We start from the raw sequence: 15,346 nt of genomic DNA, 5'->3' as shown, positions 1-15,346 counted from the left end.
TCTAAACTGTGTTCTGGTAGGTTATGGCTCGGACCACAATATCCAGAATCCATATTCTGAGTCCTCAGGGGCTATGGCCTTGGCCTGGCCAGACCTTCTTACCCTTCTGGGGGCGTGGAGGCTGAGGCCCCTCGATCTTGTGCCAGTGGTCCTGATGAGGACGGCTGCTGTTTTGACAGAAAGGGGAATGAGTGAGGACCTGGACTTCTGGAGCCAGGAACATTCAGCTGTAAGACCTTGAGTAAGGAGGTGATCATGGGCCATGAGATAGTCACCATCCTTTGCCCTGTGAAGTAGCTGGAAGTCTCTAACAAGTAGGTCCTTGAAAAGTGGAAGGAGGTAATTCTTTACCATTACTTTTTTTTTTTTTTTGCTTCTCACTGCATCAGAGTTGAGACTGATGCGCCACCCAGAGCCAACACCCCAGCACAGGTAAGCAAGGAACCAGGGCCCAATGGGAAGAGACCTGTCAGGTCTCAGCTGCTGACTTGAGGTCTGTTTCTCCAAGCTCTAAGTGTGAGATTAAAGCATGGGTCTGGTCTGAGCAGAGAGTCTTGGCTTGTGTTGGAGTAGGCTGGCTGTGGGCCCATACCTTCATGACACCCAAGAGGTCAAAAAGGAGGCTGCAGGTTGTGTAGGGGATTCTCCCCCCACACCCCCAGGGTACCAGAGTTTCCTGGAGAAGGTGGGTAGACAGTGAATGAATTCGGAACCAGCCTCACAGCCCCTGGTGCCTGCACCTGAGCAGGATTTTACCTCTTGTGTAATAGGCTTAGGGCTAGGCTAGAAGACTTTAAGGACAGTAAAGACTTGTGGGTGGGGGAAATTGACTTGGTCACAAGATTTTGTGGGGAGGAGGAAGCAGCTTGTCTGTGTTAAGTAGCAGGTTTCCTTTGGGGTGTGGTCCCCAGGCCTCAGGGAGGTCCTGTGCCACTTCCACCTCCACTTGATAAAACTCAGAGCCACACCCAGGGGCCTGGAAGCTCCTAACCCTCCCCAGCACTGGCCTCTCAGCTCTGGCCCAGAGGACTTGGGGCCAGGGCATGGAGAGGAGACTTAATAGGATGGATGGCAGAAAAGATGCTTCTGTTGTCATGGCAAGTGACACGATTCTTTATTTTTTAATTTTTAAATATTCATTTATTTATTTGGTTTTTTGAGACATAGTGTTGCTATGTAGTTCAGGCTGGCTTTGAACTCCCTGTGTAGCCAGGCTGGCCTCAACCTCATGGTAATCCTCCTGCCTCAGCCTTCCAAGTACTGAAATTATAGAGGGGTGCCACCACGCCCAGCTTTTATTTTTTAATTTTGAGACAGGGTCTTGCTAAGTTGCCTAGTCTGAGGTAGAACTTGCATCCACCACCACATCCAGTTCCTGTTGTTTTATTATGTAGAGTTCTTCTTTACCCATTTAGCCCTAGAAGGTGGGAACAAGTGCAATTCAGAATCTGTTCTGGAGCCTGCTCCAGAGAGTTGTGGCTGTCCCTCTGGTGGAAGTGCCAGGAAGTAGGGTGAAGGCACTGTCCACTGGCAAGCCCAGTCTCAGACCTCTTGATTCCTATACCTTCAGTATATTTATAGGAAAGAGACCAGTGAAGAAGTTGAGTTCATAATCTTCCTCTTCCCTTCTGTGTATGCTCAGTGTTGCAGACAGTGTGTTCTGCTGTCCTGTTGCTTGGTGTTGGATCCTTGCAGGCTCAGAGCTGCAGTTCTGGTCCCATGCTACAGCTTCCTGTGCCAAGGGCCAGTGTGTCCCCTCCTTGTCATGCCTCTGTTTGCAGTTTTTCCACTGTTGGAATTTCTCTAGTGTTTTGCTGTTGTAAGCAGAGTTGCTATGAATATACTTGAACTTTGGTTTTCTTTGGGTCATTTCTTGGGCACTTATCTTGGGGAACAGAGGTGGCAGCTGATTTATTGCCTTGTTTTGTGCCCAGGCCTGATTTGCTGCCCTGACTGCCCACTTGTCTCCAAATGTTTTTCTTTGTTTGTTTGGTTTTTTTTTTTGGTACCGGGGATCGAACTTGGGACCTTGTGCTTGCGAGGCAGGCACCAGAACCACTGAGCCAAATCCCCAGCCCAAATTGGAAATTTCTTTTTTTTTTGGTACTGGGGATTGAACTCGGGTCTTTGCGCTTACAAGGCAGGCGGCAGAACCACTGAGCTAAATCCCCAGCCCTTGTCTCCAAATGTGGGAGGAGGTTGGGGCCATGGGAAGAGGCCAGGGCCATCTCTGAGAAGATAGAAGGTATGGAAGTCCCATGCTGAGGCTGTATCCCTGATGCAGTAATGGGAAGGGGTGGCCTCAGCATGGGGGCCAGGGCCAGGTAGGTCCCCTGGCTAGTGGCTGACACACTGCCTTTACCTGGCTTGAGGGCCCTGGCCAGCTTGGCAAGAATTGTGCAAACCATACAGGCCATAGCTGTCTGCTGGCCCAAGGATGCAGAGCATTGCCTAATTTGTTTTCTTCTCACCTTAGTCAATACTGAGGTTTTCCTGAGAGTTTCTTCCCTCTGACTTGCTGTTGGCCCATGCTCTGTGGGGTGTCCTCCTTCCCTCCCTTGGGGCTCAGGGCTTGGGTCACGTGGAGACCCCACTGGCATGCAGTACCCTTTGCTTCTCAACAGGACTCATCTGGGACCAGGTTGCTGCCTCCTCCACAGCCCAAGTTTCAAGGGCATTGGTTGTAGAGGGTGCAGCTTCCTGGAAGTGCTCTGGTTTATACATGGAGGTAGTGGTAGATCTTCTCCAAGGGATTATTACCCCATTTCCTAGGTGAGGCCACAAGGCTCAGAGCTGACCACAAGGCTCAGAGGGTCCTTACCCTCTGAGAGAGAATATGAGCAAGCTGGCAGTCCATGTAAGGAGAGCTAGTGAGTGAAGGGCCTTGCAGAACCAGTTGAGCAGAGGAAGGGCCATGATTGTTCTCCACCACTGGTCATCAGTCATATCTGCTTTCGCTTTGTTGGCCCAGGTCCTTTTTTTTTTTTTGATACAGGGAATCAAACTCAGGGCCTCAAGTTTTCCAGGGAGGCACTGCACCACTGAGCTACATCCCTAGCTCTGGCCCAGTCCTAAGGCCAAAGAAAGGGAGGCTTTTGAGGTGAAGCCACATTTGACTGCACTGAAAGCTGAGCTGCATCACAGGAGGCTGGCAGTTCTGCTGCCTTGGTGTCTGTCCTAGCCAGCTGTGGCCAGGGAGCTGTGTTCAGACTCTTCCCTGCCTTCAGTCTTGGCAGCTCCTCTGGCACACTGATCTGGTGGCACATAGAACAGTGGTGGCCAGCTGTCAGAGAGACTGTCATTGTGGGCATTGGTCTGGGCCTCTGGTGTCAGCCCGGTGTAGCCCTCACCCTGCTAGTCTTCTAGATACCTCCCTGCTCCTGCTCATAGCTCTTGAACACTAACGCCACACCAGGCCCCAGGCCTTAAATGGCTCAGACACTGCAGGGCTGCCTCCAGCCCAAGCGATCAGTCTGGAGACTCATTAATGAGCAGACTCATTAGCGAGGTGACTAGGTTGAAGATGAAAGTGTGTCAGTTGGATATGGAGGCTCCTTGGAGAAAGGACTCATTGAGGCAGGAGCTTTTGAGCTGGATTTCAATGATGAAAAGAGTCACAACAGAGAGGTCAAACAGTGGGGCTGTGAGTCTTGGGAGTGTTGAATGATTACTAGAGTAGGGTGAGACAGGAACAGGTTAGGGTGCAGATTCCTGGATGACAGAGGCAGGCATTGACTATCCCCTGGGTCTCCCCTGGCATGATCTTAGTGTGGCCTGCTGAGCTTTTTATGGCTGGTGCATGTCTGGATGAGAAGGACTGATGAGGTCCCTTTGTATCTGCCAGAGCCCAGATGGCCCTGGGGAAGATGATGTGCCAGCCTGAGACTGGGTCTGGGGGTGCTCAGGGCCCTATCTAATGCCAGGAGGTATAGGGGTGCCAGTCTTGTGCTCTGAGGCTGAGAGACCACAGGCAGAGAAGATCTGACACTGTGTACTGCTTGCCTTGCAGTTTGCATGACCAACTGCCCAACACTCATTGTCATGGTGGGCCTGCCAGCCAGGGGCAAGACCTACATTTCTAAGAAGATGACCCGATACTTGAACTGGATTGGAGTACCCACTCGGGGTGAGGCTCTGCGGGACACTGGGGATTTGTTGTGAGGGGAAGGGAGAGGGGAGGCTGGATGGTGGACAGGAACTGGGGAAGATCCCATCAGGGATTGGTGGGGTTGCTGCTCTGTGAAAGCTGAGCCTTTCCTTCCCCCAGAATTCAACGTTGGCCAGTATCGCCGGGACATGGTCAAGACCTACAAATCTTTTGAGTTTTTCCTCCCAGACAATGAAGAGGGCCTGAAAATCAGGAAGTAAGCATGTTGGGGATCACTGCTGTTGAGATGGTTAACAAGTTGCTGCCCATTTGCTGAGAAGCCCCTGAAGCCTCAAGCCAAGCTGCTCATGCAGGCCCGAGTCGCTCCTGAGCCTGGCCTGCCTTGTCGCCAGCACTGTGTGATGGGGCTGGTCTCTTGAACTCTAAGGATGTGGTTGAGTTGGGACGTGATGGGTTTGGGGATGAGAGGAGAGGCTCTGTGGCCTCCTGGTGGCTGGTCCCTGCTCTGGTGTTGAGGACCCCTGGTCAGGAAATCCTGTGAGAGGGAAGCTTCCTTAGGACAGGTCAGGGGCTACTGTCTGTGCTGCATGGGTGGGGAGAGCAGCCCTAGAAGGTGCCCTGACACAGGCCTCAGGAATAGACCAGGGTGGGGCTTTCCTCTCTTGCCCCAGGATAAACCCCCTCCTCTGCGCATGTTGGCTATATCTACTGTGTGCTTGGCATGATCTTGGCATGTATGGGCTAGGCCTCAACTTTATTTGAAGTGTCTGGGATGCTGCTGCTGGGTGAGTAGTTCTCACTGGTATTCGGAGACTGAGCTTGCATATGATTCCCCACTCTCCACCTCATTCAGATGCAGGGCTTTCTCCAAGGCACTGGGTACCACTGGTGGTCCGAGGAACCACACTATGCCCTTCTTGTCAGGGGTTAGCAGGGCCAAGAAGCCCCCTCTCAGCCTTGAGTGGCAGAGACTTGACTGAGCTCTGCCATCATGGCAGGGGAATGAGTAGAAGTTGGCCAAGCTCTAATGACTTCTCCAAATCAAGCCCAGCATTAGGGCAGAGACCACATATAGGGCTCTCTTCCAGCTGCCCCCAGACTCCCCAGACTGGATACTTGGCTGTGTATTCCTTCTCTGGCCACCAGAGGGCAGGTGCTCCCTAGTGTGCTCTTGTATTGTTGGGGCTGGGCCTGGTTGAAGCACCAAGAAGGGGAGTCTGACTTTCAGGTTCCTGTGGCCAACTTGTGTGTAAAACTCAAGGCTGGGTTCTCTGGTGATATGGAGTCAGATAAAAGGGAGAGGACTGACAGCTGACCCTTGTGTGGGCTGGGTGTTTGAGGCCCATTGTCACACACACACAACCTTACACATGAGGGAATTGAGGCCCAGGCCAGAAGCTTCACACAAATAATAAGTTATTTTACATTTGAATCTAGGTTGTCATGAATCTAAGCCCATTTACCACTAAAAACTATCCATTCAAAAATTACCCAATTAGTAGGTGAAAGAACATACCAAATGCAGATTTTAAAGCAATCCCAAGGTATGGGCATGGACAGAACAGCTCATTTGAGCTTTCTGCAGCTTTAGCAGGTGGGAGTAGTGCCTTGCTTTCCCAGATGCAGAGACTGGGGTCAGGATGGGATGGTGTTGTCTGGGGCCATTCAGGGTGTGAGTTTGAAACCAGGCCTCACTGAATCCAAAGTGTTTGTGGGAAAACCAATTATGGGAGGCTGATCAATCCTCTGATCAATCTGCCTAGAAAGGGGGACGGCAAGGGCTAAAGAAAGACAATAGAGACTTGTGTTATTTCATAGTACATGAGGGGCTGGGAGATCAGTGCCTCAGAGTGAGCAAAGACAAAGACTCTCCCGAGCTAGCCATTATGTATTTGGTACACACAGTAATAGGAGGGAGTATCAGGTGACTTAGGGTGAGGTGGTAATCCTTAATGAAGATTTTAGGTTGCTGAGATCTTCTGTTGATGAGGAGGGTAAGGAGAGCTTTCTTATAATAGAAGGTGGGACAAGATAGCAGGCTGATAAAGAATTTGTCCTTCCCCCAGGTGAAACTTTTATCTTTTTTTTTTGGTACCCTCCATCAGATCGGATTGAACTCGGGTCCTTGCGCTTGCCAGGCAGACCACGGAACCACTGGGCTAAATCCCCGGCCCAACTTTTATCTTTTTTAAAAATTTATTTATTACTACTGATTCTCGAAGAACCAGGATGTCTTCAGCTGATGTACTGTTGTCCTTGAGTCTCACAGTGTCATGGGACCACTGAGGCCTCAGTTTGAGACTGGAAGCAAATCAGAGTTATGTTTCCACATGCCACAGCCAGCTCTCAGGCAATGTGACATTGGGCCTTAGACAGCTATAGTCATGCTTTAATTATGAAATGATTTTTCCCAAAAAATTACCTAGAATGGCCCTCGACAACCAGTGGAGCTAGCCCAGGTCTGTCTGCCACTCTGCTCAAGCCAGCCCTCAAAGGTAGGGGCATTGGAGTAATTCAGATGGGATGCTAGGTTCAGCGAGGCTGGGAGCTAGCCCAAGGTCACCCAGGGGAACACAGGGCCCTGTGACAGAAGCCAGGGGTAAGCTCGTGAGTCATGTTGCCAATTTGCAGACATGTTCTCTACTGTTCCTAAAACTCTTCTTTCTGCATCCAAAGCCTGCATTGGGCCACAGGGCCATTTCCTGTTAAATAGGCCCCAAATTTCCTGTAAATAATTGACAAAATAAAAGGATCAGAAGTTTTTAAAATGAACTGGATGAGGTGGTACACTCCTGTAATCCTAGAACTTGGGAGGCTGAGGCAGGAGGATCTCCATGAGTTTGAGGCCAGTCTGGGCTACGTAAGTTCAAGGCTAGCCTAAGCTATATGTCTCAAAAAATAAAAAGTTTTAAAAATGGAAAACCTGGGAAGGGAGGGCTACATTTCCCAGAGGTCCAGTTACTCACACATTGTTTTTGGGTTTTTTTTGAGAATACAATTATTTAATAAATAAGAAACTAGTTTAATATGGTAGTAGTATTAAGCAAAAGTAATAAGATGAAAGAAAAAATTTCAGATGACTGAGACTGGCAACTTACTTTATCCAAGGTCACAAAGAAATCCAGAATTTTGAAGAGCAATCATAAGAGGAGGGCCAGAATGATAACTGCAGTTTAGCTCTACTAACAGTCACTTCCCTGCAGTGAGACAGAAATAGCTAAGGACTTAACACAGTAAATTCTCCATAATATGCTCTACCCTCCTCATATATTGAAAGCTTCTCTGTTTTAATATGTTAATTTCACCACAGTAAAGTTTTCACATGGAGCCATGGGATGGTTAAAATTATTGTCCAACTTACTGGCTTGAGAGAGGCCTAGGATACTAGTAAAACACATGCCTGTGTGCATCTGAGTGGGACAAGGAGGCATGACCTAAGAGATTACAATTGCCCCTTGTTCCTATCTTCTCAGGCTCTTTCCCTGATGAATAGTCTCCTTTGGAAGGCTGAAGAGTTGTCGTTGGAAGCTGAAAGTAGCTTGAGACCAACATCCAAAGACAAAAGCAAATACCAGAGCTCCTCTATAGGAAAAAAAAAAGGGGAGACTTCTTTTTCCCCCTTTTACTCCACCTAAGACACAAGCTTATTGGTTGGTGCCAAACACATACAGAGTTGGTCTTCCTTCCATAGTTTGACTCACACATTGTTGATGACCCCAAAGCTACACAATGTTAACACTCTCCCAGTGGAAGGTCTAGAAAAGTGTATAACTGTCACATATACATATGTAAGAGCACACGCACATGTATGCCACCTAGTGTATTCACAGTCCTGCACACATACCTCATGTGCACGTATCTGGATGCCCCTATATGTATAGATAGATGCATACACACATGCACATTCCTTGTGCACACACACAGACTATACATGTATGTATATATGTATGTGCATATGTACATGGGCATCTACACATATGAATACTTGAGCTCATTCACACATGTGCAGTACTACTCCCAGTCACACCATACACAAGGGCATGTGCATACACAGGCACACATGTACTCACCCTGTGTGTGCACATACACACCTAAGCACACTCAAGCATGGTGTATCAGGAGTCTTCAAGACCACCCTCAGGCTCAGTGATCTGCTAGGACGACTCCCAAGACTTGGCACATAACTGAACTAAGGCTTATTATGGTGCAATGATGCAAAGTAGAATCATCAAAGGGAACAGGTGTATGGGTGCAGTCTGAGTGTCCTCTCCCTGGAGTCATACAGGGTGCACTTAAGTCCCCCACCACTGAATTGTGGCAACACATGTAAGGTGTTGTCTACCAGGAAAGTCCCTTGGAAACCCAATGGCCAAGATTTCTATTTGGAACTGGTCGCATAGGCATCCTTTGTCTGGCATTTTCCAAAATTCCAGCTTCCCAGTTGGAAACCAGTTATGCAGCATAAACCATATGTTTATGTAAACAATATGTTGCTCTTATTATTCAGGGAAAGTTTTATGTCAGTGTAGGGAGCTGCACACAGTGCATACACACTTGTGCTCATCTGGTATGTACACATTGGTCTGGGCACACATACACGCAAAGCACACCCATGTATGTGCTCAGACAATTATGTACTCCACAAAAGCATGTGTACACACACCCTGTATATATGCACGTGGTTGCATACACATTTATGCACTGCTTGGACAAACTCATACATACCCTAGATACATGCATGTGGGTACATTCCCCATACCTGTGCCCACTCAGCCACATACTACACATGAGGGTATGGTCACACTCATGTGCATGCCCAGCCAAGCTCACACATGCACACTCACAGATCTACAGGGCCACACATAGGCATAGCACACACATACTTGCCCACACATGCAGATGAATGCACGTGTGGATCCACTCACCCTTACACACATGTGCCCACAGGTTCCTAACCTGTTCCCCCAGCATCTCCACTGGACCCTGAGTTCCCTCCCAGATGCTGGAACCACAGGCAGAGAAGCCCCTGAAAGATCGTCGACCAGTACTTGGGACCCCATTGCAGGGAGAAAGAAGTAGCCCAGCAATGACAGTTTTCTAGACTCTCAGAATTCAGTTTTTGGCAGAAGAAGAAAGCGCTTTGAGGATTAAGAAAAAGAGCTATTGGGGAACAGAAAGGTCTCAAGGAGGCATGGAGCAAGACTCCTTCAAGTAACCTAGACTGTTCCCACTGGTTTCTCCATGGCTCCCAGCAGACTGGAGCATCTGCCTGTGCACTTTAGCACACTGGCTTCACGAGAGCCTCACAGTGTACTTCTTTGACTTGACCCAAAGGGAGCTTATGCACAAAGTCCAAAGGTCAAACAAATGGAATGAGATCTAGCTTAACTCTTATGTTGAAAAGGTGACAGTTACAGACGGAAAAAATAAAATGAGTTTGGGCCAGGGATTTAGCTCAGTGGTTCCGCCGCCTGCCTCTCAAATGCAAGGACCCGAGTTCAATCCCTGGTACCAAAAAACAAAAACAAAAATAAAAGGAGTTTATCTATCTCCAGGCTAATACAGAAATGGATAAAAAAGGAAAGGTCTTTCCTTGTGCCAGTCCATTCTGAAGCATGAGTAGAAGAGCTGAGATTCTGGAGACAGTGTAGCCCACAGTGTGGTGAGGAGGAGAGTCACAAGTTGCAGAGGTCTATGGACGTGGGCTGAAGGTGGTGGTAACTCCTTCCTCCAGGAAGAGGTGTGGAAGTGCTTTCTCCCAGGACAGAAAATCGAACATTAATCTTAGTGTTGCCCTGGAGAATAGCCAAAGTGTTTTTCCTATCCCATCATCAGACACACACACACACTTCTGACTATAACTACTTATTTATTTATTTTTGTTACTGGGGATTGAACTCGGGACCTTTATAACGACTTATTTTGATAGTCAGGGGAAATGTATGACACTTCGGAATCATGATTATGGCAACCTTGGCAGCATGGGTATATACAAAATGAGATGAGGCAATTACAGAAAAGTTTTAAAATCATTGCTAATGGCCAGGTGCACATACCCTTCCACCTTACAGGAACAGAGTTAGCCAGACACTGAGAATTAATGAAATTTTACTGAAAATGAAGGAGAAAGGGAACTTAAAAACAAACAGTACCTAGAGGCAGTACCCTCTCTGGTAGGGCACGTACCTAGCAGCCAGGGCTCAGTCCATCGCTGATTCTGTTTTCTGTCTCAAAGGCAGTGTGCCCTGGCAGCCCTGTGTGATGTCCGGAGGTTCCTCAGTGAGGAGGGAGGACACGTGGCGGTAAGTTCGATACCTTGGTGACAGCTGGGAGTGAGACACGGAGCCCATATGTATCTACCCTTTGCTTGTCAGGCACTGGGGCGGGGGGTGGAGGGGAGGCAGGGTATGTGCGTCTGGATGTGCCTGGGTGCCAGACCTGGAGAGAAGTCTGGCAGCCCCGCAGGAGGAAACCGGGGACTATCTGGGTCCGGAGTTGCCTTTTGGGCTTGTGGCTGTGTTGGACCCTGCAGGCCTTCCCTCTCGGGCTGTATGACACCTAAGTCTTTTGCACATGTGATTTCTGCTGGCATGGTGAGTCCTGCCTACTGTTCACTGCATGCTTGTTTGCTGGTCAAGGCCAGGGAAGGGAGTTTCACTGTGTGGTGGCCCTTGTGGTCAGCTGGAAGGGGGAGACAAGCTGAGCTGGGGTGCCTGTGCTCAGACAGAGGTCGTTCTTTCCCTTCCTTGGAGTTGTGCCCCTTGGAGCTCTCTATCCCCAGTTCCAGTCTGGATTAGCTGCCTGTGGCATGACCATCATCCGGGAGTTCCTTCTCCTCTCCTGGGTTGAATGCCCTGCCCCATATCTTGTCCTTGGGTACTGACTCATTTTGTTGAAACACATCCATCCAGCAGCTTCCTGAGAAAGATGCTTGGGAAGTAAATTGTGCCTTCCAGATCAGAAGTGGCTTTTTTTTTTTGGTACCGGGGATCAAACTGGGGTCCTTGCGCTTGTGCAGCAGGCGGTGAAATCACTGAGCTAAATCCCCAGCCCAGAAATGGCTTTTTAAAATCCTTGCATAAGATTGTTGAGTATAGAATTCTAGGAGGAAACAACTTTTTCCTTACAGTTTCCACAACATTGCTCTGTTGTCTTGTGGCTTTTAGTATGGCTGTGGAGAAATGTGATGTCTTTGATTTGCTTGTCTTCCCGAAAGTCTCATCTTTTAGAGAGAGCTGGGGTTTCCTCTTGTTCCTTCTCTTCCAGAGGCCCTTGAATCTTCAAGGCAGTGTGCCCTGTGGTGGGTCTTTTTATCTTTTCCTTCATTTCCTCTGTCTTTTTTTTTTTGGTACCAGGGATCGAACTCAGGACCTTGCGGTTTCGAGGCAGGTGCCAGAACCACTGAGCTAAAGCCCCGGCCCGGTCTTTTTGTTTTGTTGGAGACTTTCTCAACATTGTAAATATTTGGCTGAGTTTTTTTTAAAAATTCTTTTATTGGTACATTTTAGGTATACAATACATTTACATTCATCATTGGGAACTTGTACCTTTGCATGATGTATATTGGTTCTTATTTTTTCCCCATTCCCCTGCCCTCCCTTCAACCCCTCTACCCCTCCCTATTTCCAAAGGCTGTGTTTCTGTTTATTTCTTATCTCATATTTTTTCCTTTCCCTTCTTTCCTTTCCCCTACCCCTTCCACTTCCCCTACCCCTTTGGACCTTTTCTTCCTATTTCACATTATCAATTATTCATTTTAATCCTTATTTACACTTTCAGTTTCTCATACCAGAGAAACTATTTGGTATTGGCTCTTGGCTGAGTTTTTAAAAAATTTCAGTGATCATCCTTGAGTGAGTATTCCAATTTTAGAACTCTGTTCTTTCATGGTTACTATATCCTTTCATATCTCTCTTTGCACTTTTTAAAAAAAAAACCAGGTATATTTCAGGCTGGCCTTTAGCTAACTGTGTGGCCCAGACTGGGTTAGAACTCGGAACAGTGATTTTCCTATCTCAGCCTCCTGAGCACTGGAATCACAGGAGTGTGCCACTATGCCTGGTTTATATCTCTGTTTGGGGGGGCGGGGTTTGGTACTGGGAATTGAACTCAGCCTCACGCTTGGCAGGTAGCACTACACTGCTGAGCTATATCCCCAGCTCTCATATCTCTGTTTGAATGGCTTTAAGATTTTTTGTTTGTTTGTTTTTGATGTTTTCTCCTATTCTGTGTCCTGTTTTTTATTTCTTCCAAATTTGTTTTTTGGGTTTGATTGATTTAGCCTATGTTTTTCTTGTTAGAGGTTTCCTGGAGTATCTGGTGAACCTAATTGATGCCCTCTTTTTTATTTGTTGGTGTTTTCAGTACTGGGTATTAAAGTCAGGGTCTCCCATGTGCTAGGCAAAGGCTATATCCCTAGTCCTTTTTTTTTTTTTTTTTTTTTTGGTACTGGGGATTGAACTCAGGTCCTTGCACTTGGGAGGCACCTAGCCCATTTTGTTTGTTTGTTTTGCTTTTCTGAGACATGGTCTTGCTAAGTTGTCTAGGCAGGTCTTGAACTGTGATCCTCCTGCCTCTACTTTCTCTGTTTCTTTTAGTCACTCCTGTCTGTTTTACATTTTGTTGACATTTCCATCTCCTGCCCCATCCTCTCTTGTTCTCCTTGTCCTCTGTTCCCCTTTACTCAGGTTTCAGAATGGAGTATAAATAAATGTAGGTTCAGTTCACCAGACATTAGTCTGTTTTTTGTTACTGTAACAAAATACTTGAGGCAGACTAACTTTGTAGAGAAAAGTGGTTTATTTAGATCACAGTTTTAGAAGCTAAGAGCTCAGAATCAGGTAGCCTCATTGGCTCAGCTTTTGTTGAGGACCTCATGGCATCATGGCTGGAGCCTGCATGGGAGAAAGAGGTTACATCTGAACACCAGAAGCCTGAGAACTGGGTGTGGCAGACTTACCTTTTTATCACAGCCCTCTTGGGAGTACTACCATACACGACCTCGGGGACCAGCCACATCCAGACTGCACTGCCAGGGTTAATTGGTTTCTCTGGAATTTCTGCTGGCCACACACTGCCTAAGCACCTGCTGTGTGCGAAATGTTGCAGAGTGTTCCTCTGTACAAGTCTGGAGGACACTGGCTGGTCAGTGGCCTGGCTGGGTCTGGCAAAAAGCCCAGCATTGGCAAGAGATGCTTGTGCTGCAGCCCTCAGGTGCCTCCTGCCTTCCTGGGGCCAGAGCTGAGTTAACTCCAGTTTGGTCCTAGGTTTTTGATGCAACCAACACTACTAGAGAGCGGAGAGCAACGATCTTCAATTTTGGGGAGCAGAATGGCTATAAGGTGAGGCCTCTTCCATGCCCCTCCTTGGCCGGGCAGTTGCACATCTGGACCCTCAGGGTTCACAGCCTCCTGACGCATGCAAGGCTGTGGGCTGCCATGGATTCTGAAGGGAACATTTGGGATGAGAGAGGCTGTCCTTACTCTTCTCCTGGACTTTTCTTTTGGTGGGATCAGGGTGGCACTTCCTTTAGCACATTGGCCTTTAACACTATTCCCTTAGAAGAAGGGCCTGAGGGAGCGGAAAATGCTAGGAACAAGGCCCAGGGCCTTAAGGAACCTGTGGTTCCTTTTCTCCTGCCTACCCAAGTGCTTTTGGCTCTTATTGCAGACCTTCTTTGTTGAGTCCATCTGTGTGGATCCTGAGGTCATAGCTGCCAACATTGTGGTGAGTGTGCATCTGACCTTGTTGGGGGCAGTAATGAGATAGAAAGTGACAGTGAAGTCCTTCTCTAGGTTTGGGTTAGTGCCTGGCTGCTCTTCATCCGAGTTTCTTGAACCTTTTGGGATAGGAAAGCAGTGTAGTCACCTGCATGGGTCAGGAGAGCCTGTAGCCCGAGGATCACTCATGTGGCTCACTGCATGGCTCATGGGTGTACCTTTTTGCTCCTCTCTTGTACCTTTCCCCTCCCTCCTCTCTTGAGAGTCCCTGAACAGTGGGAGAAGAGCTTCAGCCCGAAGGATGTATGTCACAGGGTTCTATTCCCCACTCCCAACTCTGTCCCTTACCCCCTCTGAAGAGAGGACTGTGTGGGTTTGGGGAGATGGGACAGGGCAGGGAAACGCTTCTAGGCCTCCCTGAGCCACAGAGGTGGGGAACTCTGATCTCAAGACTTTAGTGTGCAAACTCAGCCCAGGGGGCTGCTGGACTTTTCCCACACTCAGCTTCAAGTCAGCACCCCAAGCCCTGGCCTAGTCTCCCTCACCCCTGCCCAGCAGTCTCCTTGATCTCTGGCCCTGTCTGGCCCCCAACCCTGATGTATCCTCGCCCTGTGCCTGGCTCTGGCAGCAAGTGAAGCTGGGCAGCCCCGACTATGTCAACCGGGACAGTGATGAGGCCACCGAGGATTTCATGAGACGAATTGAGTGCTACGAAAACTCCTATGAGTCTCTGGATGAGGACCTGGACAGGTGAGAGAGTAGAGCAGCTGTGGTGAGTGGGTGGTAGGGGTTGCGCTTGGCTGCCTCCTTGTGGCCTCCCTGTGGTGGTGACTGGGGACCACGCCAGAAAGCAGATGGTCTGACTTTTTTTGTTTCTTTCCTTGAGGCAGAAATCATTGGCCAGAGGTGACTTGCAGAACACCTGTTACCTCATCTGGAACTGTGCAAGTCAGGACTTTCTACTGTTTCAGCACAGAATCAAGCCTGATTTCTGTGCAGAGGGGCCTCCATGGCACTGCAGACATCACATGCTTGTCTCTCAGTGTGCAGTCTGCGTGGGGAGGGGAGGACAGCTGCCTGTGTGGATGGGAAGAGCGAAGCATTCCTGTGTGGAATGGTCCAAGGCGGTGTCTGGCTGAGGGTCTTACAGCTGGGATCAGCAAGTATTTTCTGTAAGGGTCCAGAGTGACTATTTAGGTGTTGGAGGATTTATAGTCTCTGTTTTAGTTAGTCAGCTCTGCTGTTAACAAGTACAAAAGAAACAGGATGTAAATAAATGAGCATGGCTCTGTTCCAATAAAACTTTGTGAAAGGAGCCTGTAGGGTGGCTTTGGCTTACTGGCCATGGTTTGCCAACTCCAATCTCTCAGCATAAAGTCAGTGGTTAGGTAAATAACAGTGTAGCCCTTGGAAAAATATTACATCACCCTTATAAATTATAACTATGGAGGGCCAGGGATTTAGCTCAGTGGCACTGTGCATGCCTCGCAAGCGCAAGGTCCTGAGTTCGATCCCTGGT

The 15,346-nt window shown here is 48.4% G+C and overlaps 1 protein-coding gene across 12 annotated transcripts in view; it reads left to right on the top strand.

The window, feature by feature from the left end:
• Pfkfb4 (6-phosphofructo-2-kinase/fructose-2,6-biphosphatase 4) overlaps positions 1–15,346 on the top strand; it is a 46,850-nt gene that overhangs the window by 5,259 nt on the left and 26,245 nt on the right. For 6 of the 12 annotated variants that reach the window (XM_087185949.1, XM_087185951.1, XM_021253660.2 and 3 more), the window contains exons 2-8: positions 4,010–4,126; positions 4,268–4,364; positions 10,344–10,410; positions 13,375–13,449; positions 13,778–13,834; positions 14,456–14,577; positions 14,718–14,999. In XM_087185949.1, coding sequence (XP_087042075.1) covers positions 4,010–4,126; positions 4,268–4,364; positions 10,344–10,410; positions 13,375–13,449; positions 13,778–13,834; positions 14,456–14,577; positions 14,718–14,999 — 817 coding nt within the window. 12 annotated transcript variants of the gene reach the window in all.

This window comes from Heterocephalus glaber, unplaced genomic scaffold (genome assembly GCF_053883595.1).
Source record: "Heterocephalus glaber isolate CG9 unplaced genomic scaffold, H.glaber_assembly_v1.0 deba00001504, whole genome shotgun sequence".
Lineage (NCBI taxonomy): Eukaryota > Metazoa > Chordata > Mammalia > Rodentia > Bathyergidae > Heterocephalus > Heterocephalus glaber.
This window is presented reverse-complemented; position numbering and strand designations above follow the sequence as displayed.